This window comes from Dasypus novemcinctus, chromosome 19 (genome assembly GCF_030445035.2).
Source record: "Dasypus novemcinctus isolate mDasNov1 chromosome 19, mDasNov1.1.hap2, whole genome shotgun sequence".
Taxonomy (NCBI): Eukaryota; Metazoa; Chordata; class Mammalia; order Cingulata; family Dasypodidae; genus Dasypus; species Dasypus novemcinctus.
In genome coordinates, this window is record NC_080691.1 from 219,920 (window position 1) to 239,262 (window position 19,343).

Below are 19,343 nucleotides of genomic sequence, written 5' to 3' on the forward strand. Positions count from 1 at the left end.
CAGGGCCGACGGGCTGGAGGGGACCCGCGAGCAGGGGCGCCCTCACCTGCAGGTGCGCCCCGGGAGCCCTGGGCGCCCGCCCGCGGAGCCCCGCCCTGCGCGCCGGGAGTGGCGGGAGCCGGGCGGCCCAGCGCCCTGGCGGTTCCGCCGGAGCACCTCCCCGGGAAGCCGGGGCCTGTCGAGCGGCCCCCGGGCGGCTCCTCGGGCCCCTCGCGCGTCTCCGCTGCCCCGCGGGCTCGGCGCCTGGACCGGCAGTTCCCATCCAGGGCCTCGCCATTTCCCGGGGTGGCTGAGAGTGTGGGCGGGGAGGACTTTGGGGCGCAGGGGCCCGTGCCCAGAGACCCGCCCCCATCCGCCGGCAGAGCGGGAGGGCCGCAGGTCGCTGCCCACGCCCGCCGCGCCCCCAGGCCGGCGCCCCGCCACGCGCCTGGCGAGCTCCCGGGGCGGGTGGAGGGGGCGGGCTGGGCGCGGCCTCGGTGTCCCGCGGCCTCGCGGGCGGGCCCAGCTCTGGACACTCGTGGGGCAAGCCCCACGGGAACCTGACCGCCCGGCACGTGCCGTTTTCCAGGGAGGAAAGCGCGGCCGGGGTCCTGCCGGGCCCGCGCCCCCGCGCACTCGTCGGGGCCCTCCTCCCGCGGGCCGGGCACTGCGGCCGCTCTCCCTGCGACCCTCCCCTCTGGAGGCCGCCCCCCCCCAGGTCCGGTCGGGACGCGGGTAGCCCCGGCGCCCCGGCCGCCACCCTCGCGCCCCTCCCTGCTCGCCGCGGGCGGGGCGGGGGCAGAGTCCGCCCCCTCCCCCGGGCGCCCCGCCCCGCTGCCCGCGCTGCCCTCCCCTGGCCGCTGGGCCTGGCCGGGCGGCCACGTGACGGCGGTGGGGCCGGGCGCTGGGACGCGCTGGGACGCGCTGGGACGCGCTGGGACGCGCTGGGACGCGTCGGGGGTCGCGGGCGCGGCCCGGGGCGGGGGCGCGATGGAGCGGAGGTGGGCATTGGTGCTGCTGGACGTGCTGTGCGTGCTGGTTGGTAAGAGCCGGGGGCCGGGGCGGGGCCCTCCCCAGGCGGGACGCACCTGCGGCGCCGCGAAGGGGTGCGGGCGGCTCGGGGCGGCCCCTGCAGCCCCGGGATGGGGCCGTGAGGGTCGGGGGCCGGGGTCAGCCCCGCCCGCGGCAGCAGGAAGTCGCCGCCCGGGGGACTCACGCGGGCGGTGGGCTCCGCGCGGGACGGGCTGAGGGGGGCGGGAGAGGGGCGCACCCGGGGGCCCCCTCTTCCCCAGGGCTGGACCTCCCGGGGGAGCCCCCGAGCGGGGCACCGGTCGCCCCCTCCTCGGGCGGGGGAGCTGGGAGGACCTCGAAAGTCCTCGCCCCGGGCTGCGGCGACCGGCGACCCGGCGGGCAAGGACCAAACCTGCCGGGCGGGTTTGCGCGCCAGGCTGGGGGAGGGGGCGGCCCCGGGCCCTCCCGCGGCCGGCGGGAACAAAGGCTGGGTGCGGGGCGGGGAACTCCGGCCGTGGGGGCGGGACCCCTCCGCGCTGGCCGCCCCCTCCGCCCTTTCTGGCTCTGCTGGCCCTCAGGGACGGTGAGGAAGGAGACCGTCGCGTGGCAGGTCCAGGAGGGACCCCTGGTTCGGTGCCAGCATGGAAACGCTTGTGTGGCGCCTGCTGTATACCAGATGCCTCCGGTGCTCGCAAGCCTTCCCCCCAGGACCGTGCGATGCGGGGTCTGCTGTCGGATGTCCGCAGCGCACAGACGCGCAAGGGGGTCTGGGGAGCTCCCCAGGGCGCGAGGCGGTGGGTGCGGGGCTGGGGTTTGAGCCCCCGCGGGGCAGGCCGGAGCCTGGTGGAGACCCCCTGCCCGTGCTGGGCCTGCGACGGGCTCCCAGGGGAGTTGTTGGCCTCTTCTGGCCTGACCCCCCACCCCCACCCTGGACAGCTGTGGAGTGTCCCCCAGGGAGGAGTCTCGCAGCCAGAGGGGTCCGTGAAGACAGCTCCCTGGTGGAAGCGGAGCCCCCAAGCCTCCCGCCCCTCCGCCGCCCCCAGGCGGGCCCCCCCCCACCCAGGGCCTCTGCGGGGCTGGGCGTTGCCTGCCTCGCCTTGGGGCTGCCTCACCCCCTCCATGTGGCTGCAGCTGCCCCATCCAGGTGACTGGGTCCCGGCGCTTTGCTGTGCCTTACTCATCCCTCCACCTCCCCACAGGGCCTCCACGGGGCTGAGTTCATGGAACACCCCCAGACCCAGAGCGCCCCCAGGCAGCAGGCACCCTGAGCCTGGCCCCTCCTCCGGCCTTCCCGAGAGCCGCACCCCTGGCCCTGCCCGTGGGTGGGGGTGGGGGCAAAGGTCACCTGCCCAGGGCTTTCCCGGGCACCGCCCACGGGGGCAGGCACCTGTGGCTCTGCGCCTGGGCCCCGGGCCTCTGGCCGGCTCCAGAGTGACCAGCAGGGAGCTCCCCTGTCCCCGGCGTCGCCTTCACACCTGCCTCTGCCACCCGGGGGCTCGGGCCGCCTCCGGGTGCTCACAGCTGGGGGGAGTCCCAGTCAAAAGCCACAGGCGGTAGCGCAAGGACACGCGGCTGGAGGCGTGAAGAAGGGAAGTTAATGGCGTTTTAGAGGATGATGTGTCGGGTGGGACGGAACCTGGAGGGCCGGCTGACACCGGAGGAGTTGGGCGGGGGTCTCTTGAGGGGACAGGTGCAGAGGCCCCGGGGTGGGGGCCCGCCCGGCTTCTTGGAGAAGCAACGAGGCCTCGGCTGGAGCGGGTGGGCTGGGGGAGGGAGAGGGCGATGTGGGGTGGGGGCCGCGGGCCTCGGGGCGAGGGGCAGCCCCCACCACCTGCCTGGAGAAAAGCGCCTGCGAGCCGCGGGGCGGGAGCACGTGGGAGGGCGGCGGGGCGGCGGGGCCCACGCGCTGCGCGGCCTCTGGCCTCTCCCTCCAGCCTCGCTGCCCTTCGCCATCCTGACGCTGGTGAACGCGCCCTACCAGCGAGGGTTCTACTGCGGAGACGACGCCATCCGCTACCCCTACCGCCCCGACACCATCACCAACGGGTTCATGGCCGGCGTCACCATCACCGCCACCGTCGTCCTCGTAAGGCGGCACAGGGCAGAGCGCATGGGTTGGGGCCTGCCCTGGGAGACTGAGGGGGGAGGCACAGCCCTGCCCCTGGGGCTTGAGGGAGGAGGCAAGGCCCTATCCTGGGGGTCTGAGGGGAGACAAGGCACAGACGTGCCCTGGGGTCTGAGGGCGGAGGCGCAGCCCTGCTGTGGGTCTGAGGGCGGAGGCACAGCCCTGCCCCTGGGGCCTGAGGGAGGAGGCAAGGCCCTATCCTGGGGGTCTGATGGGAGACAAGGCACAGATTTGCCCGGGGTCTGAGGGCAGAGCACAGCCCTGCTGTAGGGTCTGAGGGTGGAGGCACAGCCCTGTCCGGGGGGGCCTGAGGGAGGAGGCAAGGCCCTATCCTAGGGGTCTGATGGGAGACAAGACACAGACTTGCCCTGGGGTCCGAGGGCGGAGGCGCAGCCCTGCTGTGGGTCTGAGGGCGGAGGCACAGCCCTGCTGTGGGTCTGAGGGTGGAGGCCAGGGCCTGCTCTGGGGTGTATCCCCGAGGAATAGGGCCCGTCCCCAGCAGCCTCAGGGAGGGTCCCCTCCCCTCTCCGTGGAGGGCTGAGGCCGAGTGCGGCCCTGCAGGTCTCGGCCGGGGAGGCCTACCTGGTCTACACCCAGCGCCTCTACTCGCACTCCAACTTCAACAACTACGTGGCCGCCGTCTACAAGGTGCTGGGCGCCTTCCTGTTCGGCGCGGCCGTGAGCCAGTCGCTGACCGACCTGGCCAAGTACATGACCGGCCGCCTGCGCCCCAACTTCCTGGCGGTGTGTGACCCCGACTGGAGCCTCGTGAACTGCTCGGTCTACGTGCCGCCGGAGGTGTGCAGGGGGCAGCCTGCCGACGTCACCGAGGCCAGGTGGGCACAGGCTGGGCGCAGGCGGGGCACGGGATGGCAGAGAGCTCGCTGGGGCGCGGGTTGGGGGGCGAGTGGTGCAGCTGGAGGGGTACAGGGGGCGGCTTGCCCATGTCACCGAGGCCAGGTGGGCGCAGGCGGGGCGTGGGGTGGCAGAGAGCTCGCTGGGGCGCGGGTCGGGGGGGGCGAGTGGTGCCCCCATCCCAGGCCCCTCACAGGCCTCCCATGGTCTCTGCTGAGAACCCCTTAGGATTTTCAATTAATTGGCCATCATAAAAGTCACCATTTAGCCATTTTACGTTGTCCAGCTCAGGGGTTTTTAGCGCATCACGACCTACGGCTGTCACCATTTTCTAATGCCAGCGTGATCTCATCACCCCACAAAAAACAGCCCTCTCGTTAGCAGTCACCCCAGCCCCTGTGTATTAGTCAGCCAAAGGGGTGCTCATGCAAAATACCAGAAATCGATTGGTCTTTATAAAGGGCATTTATCTGGGGTAGGAACTCATAGATACCAGGCCATAAGCATAAGTCACTTCCTTCCCCAAAGTCTACTTGGAGCAAGACGGCTGCCAACGTCTGCGAGGGCTCAGGCTTCCTGGGCTCCTACGTTCCAGGGTCTTGCTTCCGTCTGGGTTCAGGGTTCCTATCTTCCCAGGGCTTGCTTTTCTCTGAGTTCAAGATGCCTCTCTTCCTGGGGCTGGCTTCTCCTTCCTCTGTGAGCTGACTTCCCAGGGCCCCAGCTTAACTCTTCAGCATCAAACTCCAACCTCAAAATTCCAACATCAGAAACCCCAAACTCTGTCCTTCGCCTTTTACCTGTGAGTGCCACCCACCAAGGGGTGGGAAATCAACACCCTACTCATAACTCAGTCATGCCCAGGTGCGGGTGAGATTACAAACAACCTGATATTTCTTTTTGGAATTCATCAATTATATCCAACTGCTACACCCTGCTTCTGGATTTGCCTGTTCTGGACGTTTCACACAAACAGAATCCTGCGATTTGTGGCCTCTTGTGTCTGGTTTCCTGCCCACCGCGTGGCGTGTCCGAGTTCATCTGTCCCGTTGCAAGCGTCACTTCATTCCTTTTCGTGGCCACATGGCGCTGCATGGCGTGGGTGGACCACGTCTTGTCCTTTGTCGGTTGATGGACTTCTCGGTGAGGGTTAGGGTTAACTTTCTGAGGAACCCCCAAACTGTTTTCTGAAATGGCTGCCTCGTGGTATGTTCCCACCAGCTGTGTACGAGGGTTCCGAATTCCCCACGTCCTCACCCAAACGAGTTCTCCGTTCTTTTAGTAACAGCCGCTCTGGGGGTGTGAAGCGGTCTCTCACTGTCGTTTGGTCTTCAGTTAGTTTTTCTTTCAGGTGGGAGGCAGGGTCCACCTTCCCTCTTCCTGAAGGATTTCCCGTTGTCCCGGCACCATTTCCCCCACTGAATGTTTTGGCACTTTTCCAGGTACCAACTGGCTGCAGATGTGTGGGTTTATTTCTGGACTGTCCATGCTGGTCCTATGGTCTGTATGTCTGTCCTTATGCCAGGACCGCACTGTTTTAATTCCTGTAGAGTTGTAGTAAAAATCGGGGAACCTGAGCCCTCCAACTTTGTTCTTTTTCAAGATTGTTTTGGTTGTTTGAGGTCCCTTGCAATTCCATATGAATTTTAGGATCAGCTTTTCCATTTCTGCAAAAATGGCATTTGGGATTTTGATAGGGATTGCGTTGACCGAAGGTCGTTTGGGGGACATTGCCATCTCACAGTCTGACGACTCGCAGCCCATGAACGGGGTCACTTCCATTCAGTTAGGCATTTTGCTTCCTTCAGCAGCGATCTGCAGTTTTCAGCGGATGAGCCTTGCCCCTCCTTGCTTAAAAGGAGTTACAAACCAAAAGTGCCAATACTGGCTTTATTTTGACCCACGCGGCCTCTTTTGCCAGGTTCGAGTTCTTGTGTGGATCCGGTGTACTTTCTGAGGACTCCCTTGAGCATTTCTTGTAGGACGCTGTCTCCCAGTGAGGAGCTCTCTCAGTCGTGGTTTCTCTGGGACTAATTCTCCTCCGTCTTCGACGGGTGGTTTTTCTGGGTATGGAGCTCCGGGCTGACAGCCTTTTTTCCCCTCAGCATTTTGAATTTGTGGCCCCACTGCCCCCTGACCTCTGTGGTTTCTGATGAGAAATCACTGTTAACCTTTTTGAAAATCCCTGGTGCATGAACAAGCCTTTCTCTTTTGCTTTCAAGATTCTCTCTTTATCTTTTTTTAGACATTATTTCTTTCTTTATAATTGTGGTAAAAATACATAACATAAAAATCCTTTTAGCCACTTTGACTTGACAATTCTTTGCCGTTAAGTACATTGACAAGACTGTAACTTTCACACTGTGTATTTCCAGACTGTTTTCATGACCCCAAACCAGAATTCATACTCATTTAGCAAAAATTCCCCACTCCTCCCTCTTCCCACCCTGGCAGCCACTCTTCTGCTTTCTCTGTCTATCGCTTTGCTTGTTCTAAGTATTTCATGTCAGGGAAGGCATACAGTATTTGTCCTTTCTAGGCTCGGCATGACTCAGGGTTTACCCATCGCAGCTCCTCCCTTCTCTCCGGCTGGATGATGCTCCACGGTGGGGCTGGGCCACCCCGTGGCAGCACTTGGGCTGCTCCTACCTCTGCCTTTGTGAATAAAGCCGCATGGACATCAGCGTGCAGGTACCTGCCCCAGGGCCTGCTTCCTGTTCTTTTGGATGTAAACCTAGGAGTGGGATTGCTGGGTCGTGTGGTCATTTTACTCGCTTTCTGAGGAACCGACAAGTTGTTTCCCACAGCGGCAGCTCGTTTTACATCCCCACCAACAACGTACGCGGGGTCCTCTTTGTCTGCACCCTCAACACTTGATATTTTTGTGCTTTTTTCAATAATAACCCATCTGGTGGCTGTGAAATGGTATCTCATTGTAGTTTTTTTTTTAAACAGTGCACTTAATTTTATTCAGAGAAGCTTATTCCTCTAACGTCTAAAATACATAAAAACATATTACATGGGAACGGTTATTAAATGAATCGCATACTTCTCTGCTTTCTGAAAGGAATGGCGAGCCTTTCCTTGGTGACTCGGGATTAGCTCACTGCAGCACTTCCCGGTCTTTTTCATGATATGCCGCATAACGATGTTTGTGTGTGGCCGCCTGGAGGAGGTGCTGCTTTATGTGTCCACCTCAGAGGCCGCCCCGCGGCAGGTGCTTTGCTGAGCCTTCCACACCAAGACGGCAATTACGGCACTGAATTCGGACTTTGCTGAGTATTCATACGGGCCTTCTGTCCCACTGTAAATTTATGTAAATTTATGAATGTTTTCTAAGAAAAGCAGTTTAATATTTATCTTTACAAAGGGAGCAGCTCGTGGCAACCGCGACCCATTCTCCAAACACCGTTTGCGCTTTGAGAAGCGAGGCTGCTCGAGGCCACGCAGCCAGCACGGAGTGAACGAGGGGTCGCTGGCCCCTGCTGGCGCTGCTGCGCCCCCGGCCGCGGCTCTGCAGATGCAGCTTCCAGGGCACCGAAGCCCCCGCCTCGCTCTCGGGCGCAGCCCCTCCCCAGCCCGTGCCCGTTTACCTGCCGGCCTGGCAGCGGCCGTGCACCTGGGCAGGCGTTGGGGCACACGGCCGGGGCACCGACAAGTAAGGTGCGAGGAGAGGAGCGGCGGGGGCTGCGCCCGAGGAGGCGGGAAGGGGCGCTGACCCCCTGGAGGCCCGCACCGCGCTCCCGCACGGTGAATTCTGCTTCAAAAGATCCGACGTTTTCGAACAATGTAATTACTGCAGTCAAATTTAACCTGTGCCACAGAGAAAGAGCTCTTTGATCATTCCCATCTGAGACTGAAGAAAAAGTCATTTAGACTCCCTTCCAGGAGTCTTCGCATTCCTTCCAGTGTGTTAAAGATCCAGCCTTACGACTGGAGAAGTCCTTTTACAGCCTCCAGGAGGGAAGGCTCATGGCCCACTCCTTTTCTCTCACTAATTCTCCTTTTTAGAAAACTTGCACGTGGTGTAATTACTGTGTGCAGCGACCACCTTGCTCGCCTGCGAGGACCTTCTGCGTTCGTCGCTCGTATGCAGCCGTTTCTTCCTGGTTTGTGAAAGGACAGACCCTGGGCTGCGGGCCTGGGCATCTGAATTCTGATCTCGATTCTGGAGCTCACTAGAGTCTACCACCCTGAGCAAATCGCTTAGGTTATCGGTGCCTTGATGCTCACTTATTTCTGAGATAAGTGATGATCTATAAGGTCCTTTGGAGTTCTGTAGTTCTGTGATGAGGTGTTTCTTTTTCTGAAAAGTGCTGGGATATTTACTTATGTTGGAAGGTGTTGGCTTTGTGCTTCTTGCACATAAAAAGTCGTGGTGCTACTGCTGGCCAGAGGAGCCGCATCCACGGCACGGTTTAATGGAAATTTTAAAACCAAGCCATGTTATTGTTTTTTTTTTAAAGATTTATTTCTCCTCTTCCCCTTCTCCCCTGCTCTTTTTGCTGTTTGTGCCCATTCACTGTGTGATCTTCTGTATCTATTTCTCTTTTGTCTTCTCGTCTCTCTCCTCTAGGATTCACCGGGATTCGATCTTGGGGACCTCTGATGTGGAGAGAGGTTCCCTGTCATTTGTGCCACCTCAGTTCCTGGTCACTGCTGTGCTTCACCTTGACTCTCCCTTGTCTCTCTTTTGTTATCATCTTGCTTCCTGACTCACTTGTGTGGGCACTCGGCTCACCATGCGGGCACCAGCTCACCACACAGGCATGCTTTCTCTTCTCACTCTTTTTATTAAAGATTTATTTTTTATTTATTCCCCCCATCCCAGTTGTCTGCTCTCTGTGATAGGCTTGAGGGTGTTCCGCAGACCCTTAGGCTCTGTTTATTTTTATTCACTATTTTTTTCCTGTTCCTCAGACTGAATAATCTCAATTAGCTACCTTTAAATGCCTCTCCCTGATGAAGCCTGCTGAGCCCCTCTGGTGAATTTTTCATTTCCATTACTGTAATTTTCAATTCCAGAATTTCTGTGTATTCCTTTTGATAATATCTGTCCCTTTATTGATAATCTTTACTTGGTGAGGCGTTGTTCTTATGGTTTCCTTCAACTCTTTGAACATGTTTAAAATACTGATTTGAAGACTTTGTCTAGGGGTGTCTAGGGGAGCGGATGTAGCTCAAGTGGTTGAGCGCCTGCTTCCCACGTATGAGGCCCTGGGTTTGATCCCAGTACTTCCTAACAAAACAAACAAAGGAAAAAAACAACTCTCATTGGGGAGCAAATGTAGCTCAGTGGTTGAGCACTTGCTTCCCATGTGCAAGGTCCTGGGTTCAATCCCTCATACCTCCTAAAAAAATTAAATAAAATAAAGATAAAGTCTTTGTTTAGTAAGTGCAATGTCTGCGTTTCCACAGGGATGGTTTCTACTAAATGCCTTTTTCCCTTGTGCATGTCCATACACTGTTTTGGTTTTTTTCCTCTTTTTGTATATGTATTAGCCAAAGAGATGTTGATACAAAATACCAGAAATCTGCTGGGCGTTACAAAGGGTGTTTACACCAGGCCATAAAGCAGATACCAGGCCATAAAGCGTAAATTACTTCCTTCACCAAGGTCTATTGGAGCAAGACGGCTGCCAACATCTGCGAGGGCTCAGGCTTCCTGGGTTCCTACGTTCCTTTCTTTCTGGGGCTGGCTTCTCTTTCCTCTGCATGCTGACTTCACAGGGTTCAAGCTTAAGTCTTCAGCATCAAACCTCAACATCAAAACTCCAACATCGGAAACCCCCAACTCTCTTCCTTGCCATGCCTTTTATCTGTGAGCCCCCACCCACCAGGGGGTGGAGACTCAAAGCCCTAGTCATAACTCAGTCATGCCCAGGGACAGATCAGATTACAAGCATAATCCAATATTTCTTTTTGGAATTCATCAATTATATCAAACTGCTACACTCCACCTTCTGAATTCCAAAAAGTCATTACAATATTCAAAAAAGCCTTAAATCAGTTACAATGCAAGTGCTAAATCATATCATAATCAATTTAAAGAAATACAGTTTGTCTTATGGCAAAGCCCTGTTTGCTATAGACCTCTGAAACTTGGAAAACAATCTGTTTCCAATACACAAATGGACAGGTGTAGGATAAACATTTTCATTACAATAAGGAGAAATTGGGAGGGAAACATGAGTCACGGATCCTCTACAGTTCAGTAAATGTACAGGGCATCTCCATTCGATTTCGAAGTCTGAGAGTCATTCTTAAGATGCTGGTTTCTTCTCCTTGGGGCCGTATGGGGATCCCCCTTTCCACAGGCTTGCTCCATGGCCATTTTCTTGGTTCCACCCTCATCAAGCATCTGGGTGTTGACCAAGCTCAGACCTCTCCCTCCAAGAGTGTTGGGGTGACTGCCACACCTCACCCAAGCTTTGGGTCAGAGTCTTAACCCCCCTAGTACAGTGATGTGAAGACAACATTCCCCTAACCTTTGGCATACAGGCTCAACCCTCTCAGAGCAGCTAGTTGACCACCCGGCCTTCCCTAACCTTTGGGGGACAGGTCCACCCCTCTCAGACCTGTCCGGTGCTGACCTTAATTGCCCTAATCCTTGGGGAATGTGCTCCAGCCTCTCTGTACCCTGGGGCAGCAAGACTCTCCCAGAACATTGGACTGGAGCATCCACCCTTTTCAACTCCTGGGGCAAACTCACCCTCTCTGTGCACATGGGTGGGGCTCCTCTCTTGCCCAAGGTGATGTCCTGATTCCAGATCTCAGCTTCCATGGTTTTCCTCTTAAACCTGTTTCCCCTTCAATCCCTCCTTTCCATGTCCCTTTTAGTTCAAGCTGACTGGTTTTTTTCATACAGCTCTCTCAAAAAGTCTGTTGGTTTAGCATGCAGGAAGCAGGGGTCCAGGCCATCACACAGTAAGACTTTCCACAAGTCTTTCTGACATAACTACATCTTCAATCCTGATGGACAAATTCCAAATTTAGTTAAGTTGTCCAATGGGGCACTTTCATCTGGGAGCTTGATTTCCAGAGGCTTGGGATTTCCAGAATCAGTTTCTGTTTTCTTTGTGCCCGACAGTTCAGTCCTCAGCATATCTCTGTCATCTAGCATTTTGCTATAAGCTGCAAGCAGAAGCCTAGTTGCATTCTCCAGGTTTACTCTGGAAATTTCTTCAGCTAAATGCCCAGGCTCGCCATTTTCAAATTCTGCCTTCCATAAAACACCAGGAGTTAATCTTGCTAAGTTCTCTGCCACTTTAAAACATGTATTGTCTTTCCTCCAGTTTCCAATGATAGTTTCATCACTTAATTCTAAGGCATCATAAAAAGTCTCTTTAGCATCCATATTGCTATCAACAGTCTCTTCAAAGCACTGTAGGTCTTTTCTTCCTAGCATCTCACAATTCCTCCAAAAAGTACCCCTTACCCATTTATGAAACCATTCCAGCATTTTGGTAATTGCAAAAGCACTTCCCCACTCCTTGGTACCAAATTTCGGATTAGTCAACCGAACAGGTGCTGATGCAAAATACCAGAAATCTGGTGGGCATTATAAAGGGTATTTATTTGGGGCAGGAGCTTACAGTGACCAGGCCATAAGCATAAGTTACTTCCCTCACCCGTCTATTTCCACGTGTTGGAGCAAGATGGCTGCCGACGTCTGCGAGGGCTCAGGCTTCCTGGGCTCCTCCCTTCCAGGGTCTTGCTTCTCCCTGGGCTCAGGGTTCCTCTCTTCCTGGGGCTGGCTTCTCTTTCCTCTGTGAGCTGACTTCCCAGGGCTCCAGCTTAAGGCTTCAGCATCAAACTTCAACATCAAAACTCCAACATCAGAAACCCCCAACTCTGTCCTTTGCCTTTTATCTGTGGGTCCCCGCCCACCAAGGGGTAGGGCCTGGGTGGGGACTCAACATCTAGTCATAACTCAGTCATGCCCAGGTACAGATAAGATTACAAGCATAATCAAATATTTCTTTTTGCATTTCATCAATTATATCAAACTGCTATAGTATACCTCTTAATTTTTTGGTGAAAGCTAGACATTTTGGATATTATAGTGTGGCAACTCTGGAAATCAAATTCTCCCCACTTTTCAGGGTCTGTTTTTGTTGTTTGTTTCATTTGTTTCTTTTTAAGTGACTTTTCTGAACTAATTTTGTGAAGTCTGTATTCCTTGTTATGTGTGGCCATGAAGTCTTTGTTCTAGTAGTTTAGTGGCCAACTAGTAATCAAACAGGTCTTTTTCTTTTTTTAAGATTTATTATTTTTTTAAAGATTATATATTTATTTCTCCCCCCTCCCTCCATTGTCTGCTCTCTGTCCATTTGCTGTGTGTTCTTCTGTGTCTGATCCTGGGACCTTCTGGAGTGGGAGAGAGGTGACCATTTCCTTGTGTCACCTCAGCTTCCTGATCCGCTGCGTCTCTTACTCTCTCTCCTCTGCATCTTTTTGTTGCATCATCTTGCTGTGCCAGCTTTCCACATGGGCCAGCACTCCTGCACTCTGTGTGGGCCAGCACTCTGTGTGGGCCAGCACTCTGTGTGGGCCAGCACTCCGCGTGGGCCAGCACTCCGCGTGGGCCAGCTTGCCCTCACCAGGAGGCCCTGGGCATTGAACCCTCGACCTCCTATATGGCAGACGGGAGCCCAATTGCTTGAGCCACGTCCACTTCCCAAACCGATCTTCTTAAATGCCAGGATAAAAAAAAATCATAGCATTCCTGGCACATGCCTTCAACACTTCTCCAGGCAGTTTGCAATTCTGCCTTCACCGTCACTTCCTGCTTGCTCAGCGGCTGAAGGTCGGCCAGAGGCGAGCACTTAGGAGCTCAGTGCTGGCTCTGTAGGGTGTTTCCTAGCAGAGCTGCCTCCTTCCCTCAGCCCTGAGTTTGGCCTCCAAGCCAGTGCAAGAAACAACCACAATTCTTTGCAAATGAGGTCTGTTCTGAGTTAAAAACACACTTCTGTTCTTATCGAGACACAGCTGATTTCTCTTGACAAAAGCATTCTCCTGGTTGCTGCACCCTTTTTAGTTAGTTTCAGAGCAAGGAAATTGCAGGTTCTGACAGTCTTTGTCAGTGTTCTCATTGCGTTTTGGGGGATGCTCTTGGAGCGCCTTACGCTGCCGTTTTCTCAGATGTCCATTGTTGTCCTTTGTCAAAACTTCAACTCATAAAAAGAAGCCATGAAGTTGGCATCAGGAAAGATTTCTCCACCTGGGATTCGATGGTGCGTGATGCCTGCTGGGCTGCCTCTTGAAATCCTCTCTTGTACAGCGAGCCGGACCTTGGGGGACACGCTGGGAGGATACGGGGGCCAGGGCGGGCTGTGAAGAGGGGAGGCTGAGTGGGCGGCCTCGTCTTGCTGTGGGCAGGTGGCCCTGTGTGCCTGCCCTCGCTGGGTGACCTTTGCTGCGTGGCCCTCACTGACCCTTGCTGGCCCTCACTGGCCCTCGCTGACCTTTGCTGCGTGGCCCTCACTGGCCCTTGCTGACCTTTACTGGGTGGCCCTCACTGACCCTTGCTGACCCTCACTGACCTCTGCTGGGTGGCTCTTGCTGGCCCTTGCTGACCCTCACTAGCCCTTGCTGACCTTCACTGGCCCTCGCTGACCCTTGCTGGGTTGCCCTCCCTGGCCCTCGCTGACCCTCACTGGGTGGCCCTCCCTGGCCCTCGCTGGCCCTCACTAGGTGGCCCTCACTGGCCATTGCTTGGTCACCCCCGCTGGCCCTCGCTGACCCGCACTGACCCTCGCTGACCCTCCCTGGCCCTCGCTGGCCCCTCGCTGACCCTGCTGGCCTCCACCAGGTTGTCTTTCTACTCTGGACACTCTTCCTTTGCCATGTACTGCATGATCTTCTTGGCGGTGAGTCTCGTGCCCACGGCCTCCCGTTAGGTGGGCTTGGGTGAGGGCCCCCTTCCCTGGGCCTCAGTTTCCCCATGTGGCGGGGGGCCGTCTGGAGGTCCCGGGCCCCTGGCCGACGCGGCCCCTCGCCCGCCCAGCTCTACGTGCAGGCGCGGCTCTGCTGGAGGTGGGCGCGGCTGCTGCGGCCCACGCTGCAGTTCCTGCTCGTGGCCTTCGCGCTCTACGTGGGCTACACGCGCGTGGCCGACCACAAGCACCACTGGAGCGACGTGCTCGCCGGGCTCCTGCAGGGCGCGCTGGTGGCCGTGCTCACGGTGAGCCCGCGCCTGCGCCGGACCCTGCGGGCCCCCGCCCCTGCGGGCCCCCCTTCGTCCCCCCCCGCCCCTGCAGCCCCCTCTTCATCCCCCCCACCCTTGTGGCCCCTCGCCCCTTCTTCCCCCCTGCCCTTGTGGCTCCTTGCCCCTGCGGCCCCCCCCACTCCTGCGGCCCTCCCGCCCCTTCGTACCCCCCCGCCCCTGCGTCCCCCCTGCCCCTGCAGCCCCCCCTTCGTCCCCCTGCCCCTGCGTCCCCCCTGCCCCTGCGTCCCCCCTGCCCCTGCGTCCCCCCCGCCCCTGCGTCCCCCCTGCCCCTGCGGCCCCCCTTCGTCCCCCCGCCCTTGCGTCCCCCTGCCCCTGCGTCCCCCCCCGCCCCTGCGTCCCCCCTGCCCCTGCGGCCCCCCCTTCGTCCCCCCGCCCTTGCGTCCCCCTGCCCCTGCGTCCCCCCTGCCCCTGCAGCCCCCCCTTCGTCCCCCTGCCCCTGCGTCCCCCCTGCCCCTGCGTCCCCCCTGCCCCTGCGTCCCCCCCGCCCCTGCGTCCCCCCTGCCCCTGCGGCCCCCCTGCCCCTTCGTCCCCCTGCCCCTGCGTCCCCCCTGCCCCTGCGTCCCCCCTGCCCCTGCGTCCCCCCCGCCCCTGCGTCCCCCCCGCCCCTGCGTCCCCCCTGCCCCTGCGGCCCCCCTGCCCCTTCGTCCCCCTGCCCCTGCGTCCCCCCTGCCCCTGCGTCCCCCCTGCCCCTGCGTCCCCCCCGCCCCTGCGTCCCCCCTGCCCCTGCGGCCCCCCCTTCGTCCCCCCGCCCTTGCGTCCCCCCGCCCCTGCGTCCCCCCTGCCCCTGCAGCCCCCCCTTCGTCCCCCTGCCCCTGCGTCCCCCCTGCCCCTGCGTCCCCCCTGCCCCTGCGTCCCCCCCGCCCCTGCGTCCCCCCTGCCCCTGCGGCCCCCCCTTCGTCCCCCCGCCCTTGCGTCCCCCTGCCCCTGCGTCCCCCCTGCCCCTGCAGCCCCCCCTTCGTCCCCCTGCCCCTGCGTCCCCCCTGCCCCTGCGTCCCCCCTGCCCCTGCGTCCCCCCCGCCCCTGCGTCCCCCCTGCCCCTGCAGCCCCCCCTTCGTCCCCCTGCCCCTGCGTCCCCCCTGCCCCTGCGTCCCCCCTGCCCCTGCGTCCCCCCCGCCCCTGCGTCCCCCCTGCCCCTGCGGCCCCCCCTTCGTCCCCCCGCCCTTGCGTCCCCCTGCCCCTGCGTCCCCCCTGCCCCTGCGTCCCCCCTGCCCCTGCGGCCCCCCCTTCGTCCCCCCGCCCTTGCGTCCCCCTGCCCCTGCGTCCCCCCTGCCCCTGCGTCCCCCCTGCCCCTGCATCCCCCCTGCCCCTGCGGCCCTCCCTCCCCTGCGTCCCCCCCCCGCCCCTGTGTCCCCTCCCACCCCTTCATCCCCCCCCACCCCTTTGTCCTCCCCTGACCTCCTTTGTCTCCTCCCGCCCCTGCGTCCCCCCCCCGCCCCTGCGTCCCCTCCCACCCCTTCATCCCCCCCCACCCCTTTGTCCTCCCCTGACCTCCTTTGTCTCCTCCCGCCCCTGCGTCCCCCCCCCGCCCCTGCGTCCCCTCCCACCCCTTCATCCCCCCCCACCCCTTTGTCCTCCCCTGACCTCCTTTGTCTCCTCCCGCCCCTGCGTCCCCCCCCCGCCCCTGCGTCCTCTCCCGCCCCTTCGTCCCCTCCCGCCCCTTCGTCCCCTCCCACCCCTTTGTCCTCCCCTGATCTCCTTTGTCTCCTTCCGCCCCTGCGTCCCCTCCCGCCCTTTTGTCCCCTCCCACCCCTTTCTCTCCTCCTGCCCCTTTGTCCCCTCCTGCCCCCTTTGTCCCCTCCTGCCCCTTTGTCCCCTCCTGCCCCTTTGTCCCCTCCTCCCTGCTCTGGGACCCTGCCCCTCATCCCCCCAACCTGCCCCTCGGGGCCCCCCCTGCCCCTCTCCCCTCCTCCCCATCCTGCATCCACTCCTTCCTCCCCCTCGGCCTCCTCTGCTCCCGGTCAGCTCCCGGTCAGCTCTCACCCCCTCCCTCCCCAGGTGCACTACATCTCCGACTTCTTCAAAGCTCGGCCCCCACAGCGCTGCCTGGAGGAGGAGGAGCTGGAACGGAAGCCCAGCCTGTCACTGACCCCGACGCTGGGCGAGACTGACGGCAACCACTGTGGATGCCGCGTGTCCTCTGCCTGAGTGGGGGCCACCTGGCAGCCCCCCATGGACCTGCCGGCCTTGGCAAGTCCCCCGGGTGTTCCTGTGGCCCTGCAGGAGGACCCCGTGGCTGTGGCAGGCCCATCTCATCTACCCGCGGCCCTGGCAGCCCACCCCCCATGGACCTGTGGCCCTGGCAGCCCCCATGGACCCGCGGCCCTGGCAGCCCCCATGGACCCGCGGCCCTGGCAGCCCCCATGGACCCGTGGCCCTGGCAGCCCCTCCCCATGGACCCATGGCCCTGGCAGCCCCCATGGACCCGCGGCCCTGGCAGCCCCTCCCCATGGACCTGTGGCCCTGGCAGCCCCTCATGGACCTGTGACCCTGGCAGCCCCCCCTCATGGACCTGTGGCCCTGGCAGCCCCTCCCCATGGACCTGTGGCCCTGGCAGCCCCTCCCCATGGACCCGCGGCCCTGGCAGCCCCCCATGGACCTATGACCCTGGCAGCCCCTCCCCATGGACCCATGGCCCTGGCAGCCCCCCTCATGGACCCGCGGCCCTGGCAGCCCCCCATGGACCTATGACCCTGGCAGCCCCTCCCCATGGACCCATGGCCCTGGCAGCCCCCCTCATGGACCTGTGGCCCTGGCAGCCCCCATGGACCCGCGGCCCTGGCAGCCCCTCATGGACCTGTGACCCTGGCAGCCCCTCCCCATGGACCCATGGCCCTGGCAGCCCCTCCCCATGGACCCATGGCCCTGGCAGCCCCCCCTCATGGACCCATGGCCCTGGCAGCCCCCCTCATGGACCCACGGCCCTGGCAGCCCCTCCCCATGGACCCATGGCCCTGGCAGCCCCTCCCCATGGACCCATGGCCCTGGCAGCCCCCCCCATGGACCTGTGACCCTGGCAGCCCCTCCCCATGGACCCACGGCCCTGGCAGCCCCCCTGCCCCATGGACCCATGGCCCTGGCAGCCCCCCCCCATGGACCCATGGCCCTGGCAGCCCCCCCCCATGGACCTGTGACCCTGGCAGCCCCCCATGGACCTGTGACCCTGGCAGGCCCCCTGCCCCATGGACCCACGGCCCTGGCAGCCCCCCCAATGGACCTGCGGCCCTGGCAGCCCCCCATGGGCCCGCAGCCTGGTTGGGCCATGAAGGACCCACAGGGCTCCAGGGACCTGGCTGATGGGAACAGGGAGAGGGCTTGCCCCCCACCTTTGCGTGGATGGGGGTCTGGGGTGCCTGCAGCAGCCTGCCTGTGTGGAGGGGGACCCGTCCTTGCTGCTCTCTGAGGACCTCCCCTTCTTTTGGGGAGAGGCCAAGCCTGCAGAACACATGCTGTGTTGTAAAATGCATTTGGAAAATTTTAAATTAAAAGATAGTTTGTTCGACAAACTCAGGGTCTGCCCCGATCCTTTTGGCCCTTTCTGAGACCTGCACTTCTTCCAGCAGAGTGGGAGACCCTTCCCCCCACGCCTGGACAGGGTGGGCTTAGGCTATAGCACCACCCCCACCCCTCCCCCAAGGCCTCGGAGCCCCCAGACCCCCCTGCAGGGCACATACCATGGGCCTGGGCTCCCAGGAACACCCCACGCCCACACTGCCGGGACAGGACTCAGCAAAGCCCCTCCCTCAGGCCGGTGGGCGGGGGTGGGTGGGGGGTATCTGAGGCAACAGTGCGGCCTCAGGCAGTGACCACCGAGGGCTGGCGTCCCTGAGGCCGCAGGACTGTGGAGCAGCATGCTCAGTCTTACCAACTGCAGGACAGTGGCTCCCGCCTGAGGCTCTCGTCTGCTTTGCCCCTGACCCCGCGGGGACCCTCTTGGCTGTGGCCCCTGACCTCCCACAGGGACCCTCTCGGCCGCGGCCCCTGACCCCGCGGGGACCCTCTCGGCCGCGGCTCCTGACCCCGCGGGGACCCTCTTGGCTGTGGCCCCTGACCTCCCGCAGGGACCCTCTCGGCCGCGGCTCCTGACCCTGCCGGGACACTCTCGGCTGCGGCAGGAGAACATAGCACTTGGGGCATAGTTGCCACGGAAGAGCCACGTGGAGGCCGCAATGGAGGGGACGCCACGACCCTCCCTGGGTGCTGGGGCCGACCGAGGACTGCGGCCCGCGCCGCCGCAGCAGCAGCAGCAGCCTGAGGTCAGCTCGGAGTCGCACAGGCGGCCGGGGGGCTCCAGGCCAGGAAAACCCCTGCAAAGCTTCGGAGGGCCGCGGAGGAATCCCGGGACCCAGTGCAGGCAGGGAGGGCATCCACGCTCCTCCCAGCCAGACCCCGAGCGGGAGCGGACCACGCCTCCCACCTGCCCCGCAGCGGGCGCTGGTCGCCAGGACCGTGGAGAGCTCCCGTCCAAAGGCAGGTTGCTGGGGGGCGCAGGCGGGGCCGGCCGTTGGCCTCGACGGCGACTCCGAGCACCACGGGAGCGGAGCAGCCCCAGAGCGGAGCAGCCCCGAGAGCCCCAGAGGAGCAGCCCCAGAGCGGAGCAGCCCCGAGAGCAGAGCAGCCCTGAGCCCTGAGGGCCAGGAGGGCCTCCGTCTGGGCGCAGTATGCCCCCACGCTTCGCAAAGGCGCCGACAGCAGGTGCAGCGGTTCAGGTCAGCCCTGCGCTTCCAGCAGCAGGACGCACCCAGGCAGAGGTGAAAGGTCCCTGGCCACTTGGTGGTTTTGTGGGAAAGCTTTTCTCCTTTTCCTCTTCATGAAGAGAGATTTTTACTTTGTTTTTTTTTCTCCGGGAAACTCAGACTCTTGGCCAGGTAAATATCATTTCCCCTCATTCGCCACCTTCTGTACTGAAATTTTAAGAGTTGGCAAGTGGGTTTATGTTCTCATTCTGCTGAGCAGGTCCTGGTCTCATTTGTCAGCCTGTTCACTCTTCCCGTTTCTGAGGCAACATTTTCCTGGTAGCCTCATTTTAAAAAAAATCAATTTTATTGATACATATTAATAAAGCATAAAATTCATCCAAAGATAGCCTCATTTTTAACAGATGTTGTGGCAGTTTGAGATTATTCATGAATTTCAAAAAGAGATGTT

At 60.8% G+C, this 19,343-nt stretch overlaps 1 protein-coding gene across 2 annotated transcripts; it reads left to right on the forward strand.

Moving 5' to 3' along the window:
• Positions 1-869: 869 nt before the first annotated feature.
• PLPP2 (phospholipid phosphatase 2) lies at positions 870-17,701 on the forward strand. 2 transcript variants are annotated; one of them, XM_058281118.2, is made up of 6 exons: positions 870-1,021; positions 2,925-3,076; positions 3,677-3,951; positions 13,782-13,839; positions 13,977-14,153; positions 16,194-17,701. In XM_058281118.2, exons 1-6 carry the CDS (start codon positions 970-972, stop codon positions 16,341-16,343), a joined length of 864 nt encoding a protein of 287 aa, XP_058137101.1. In that variant the 5' UTR covers positions 870-969; the 3' UTR covers positions 16,344-17,701. The 2 variants fall into 2 exon arrangements, with proteins under 2 accessions (XP_058137101.1, XP_058137099.1); XM_058281116.2 differs by lacking the exon at positions 870-1,021 and adding an exon at positions 1,269-2,134.
• Positions 17,702-19,343: the final 1,642 nt, after the last annotated feature.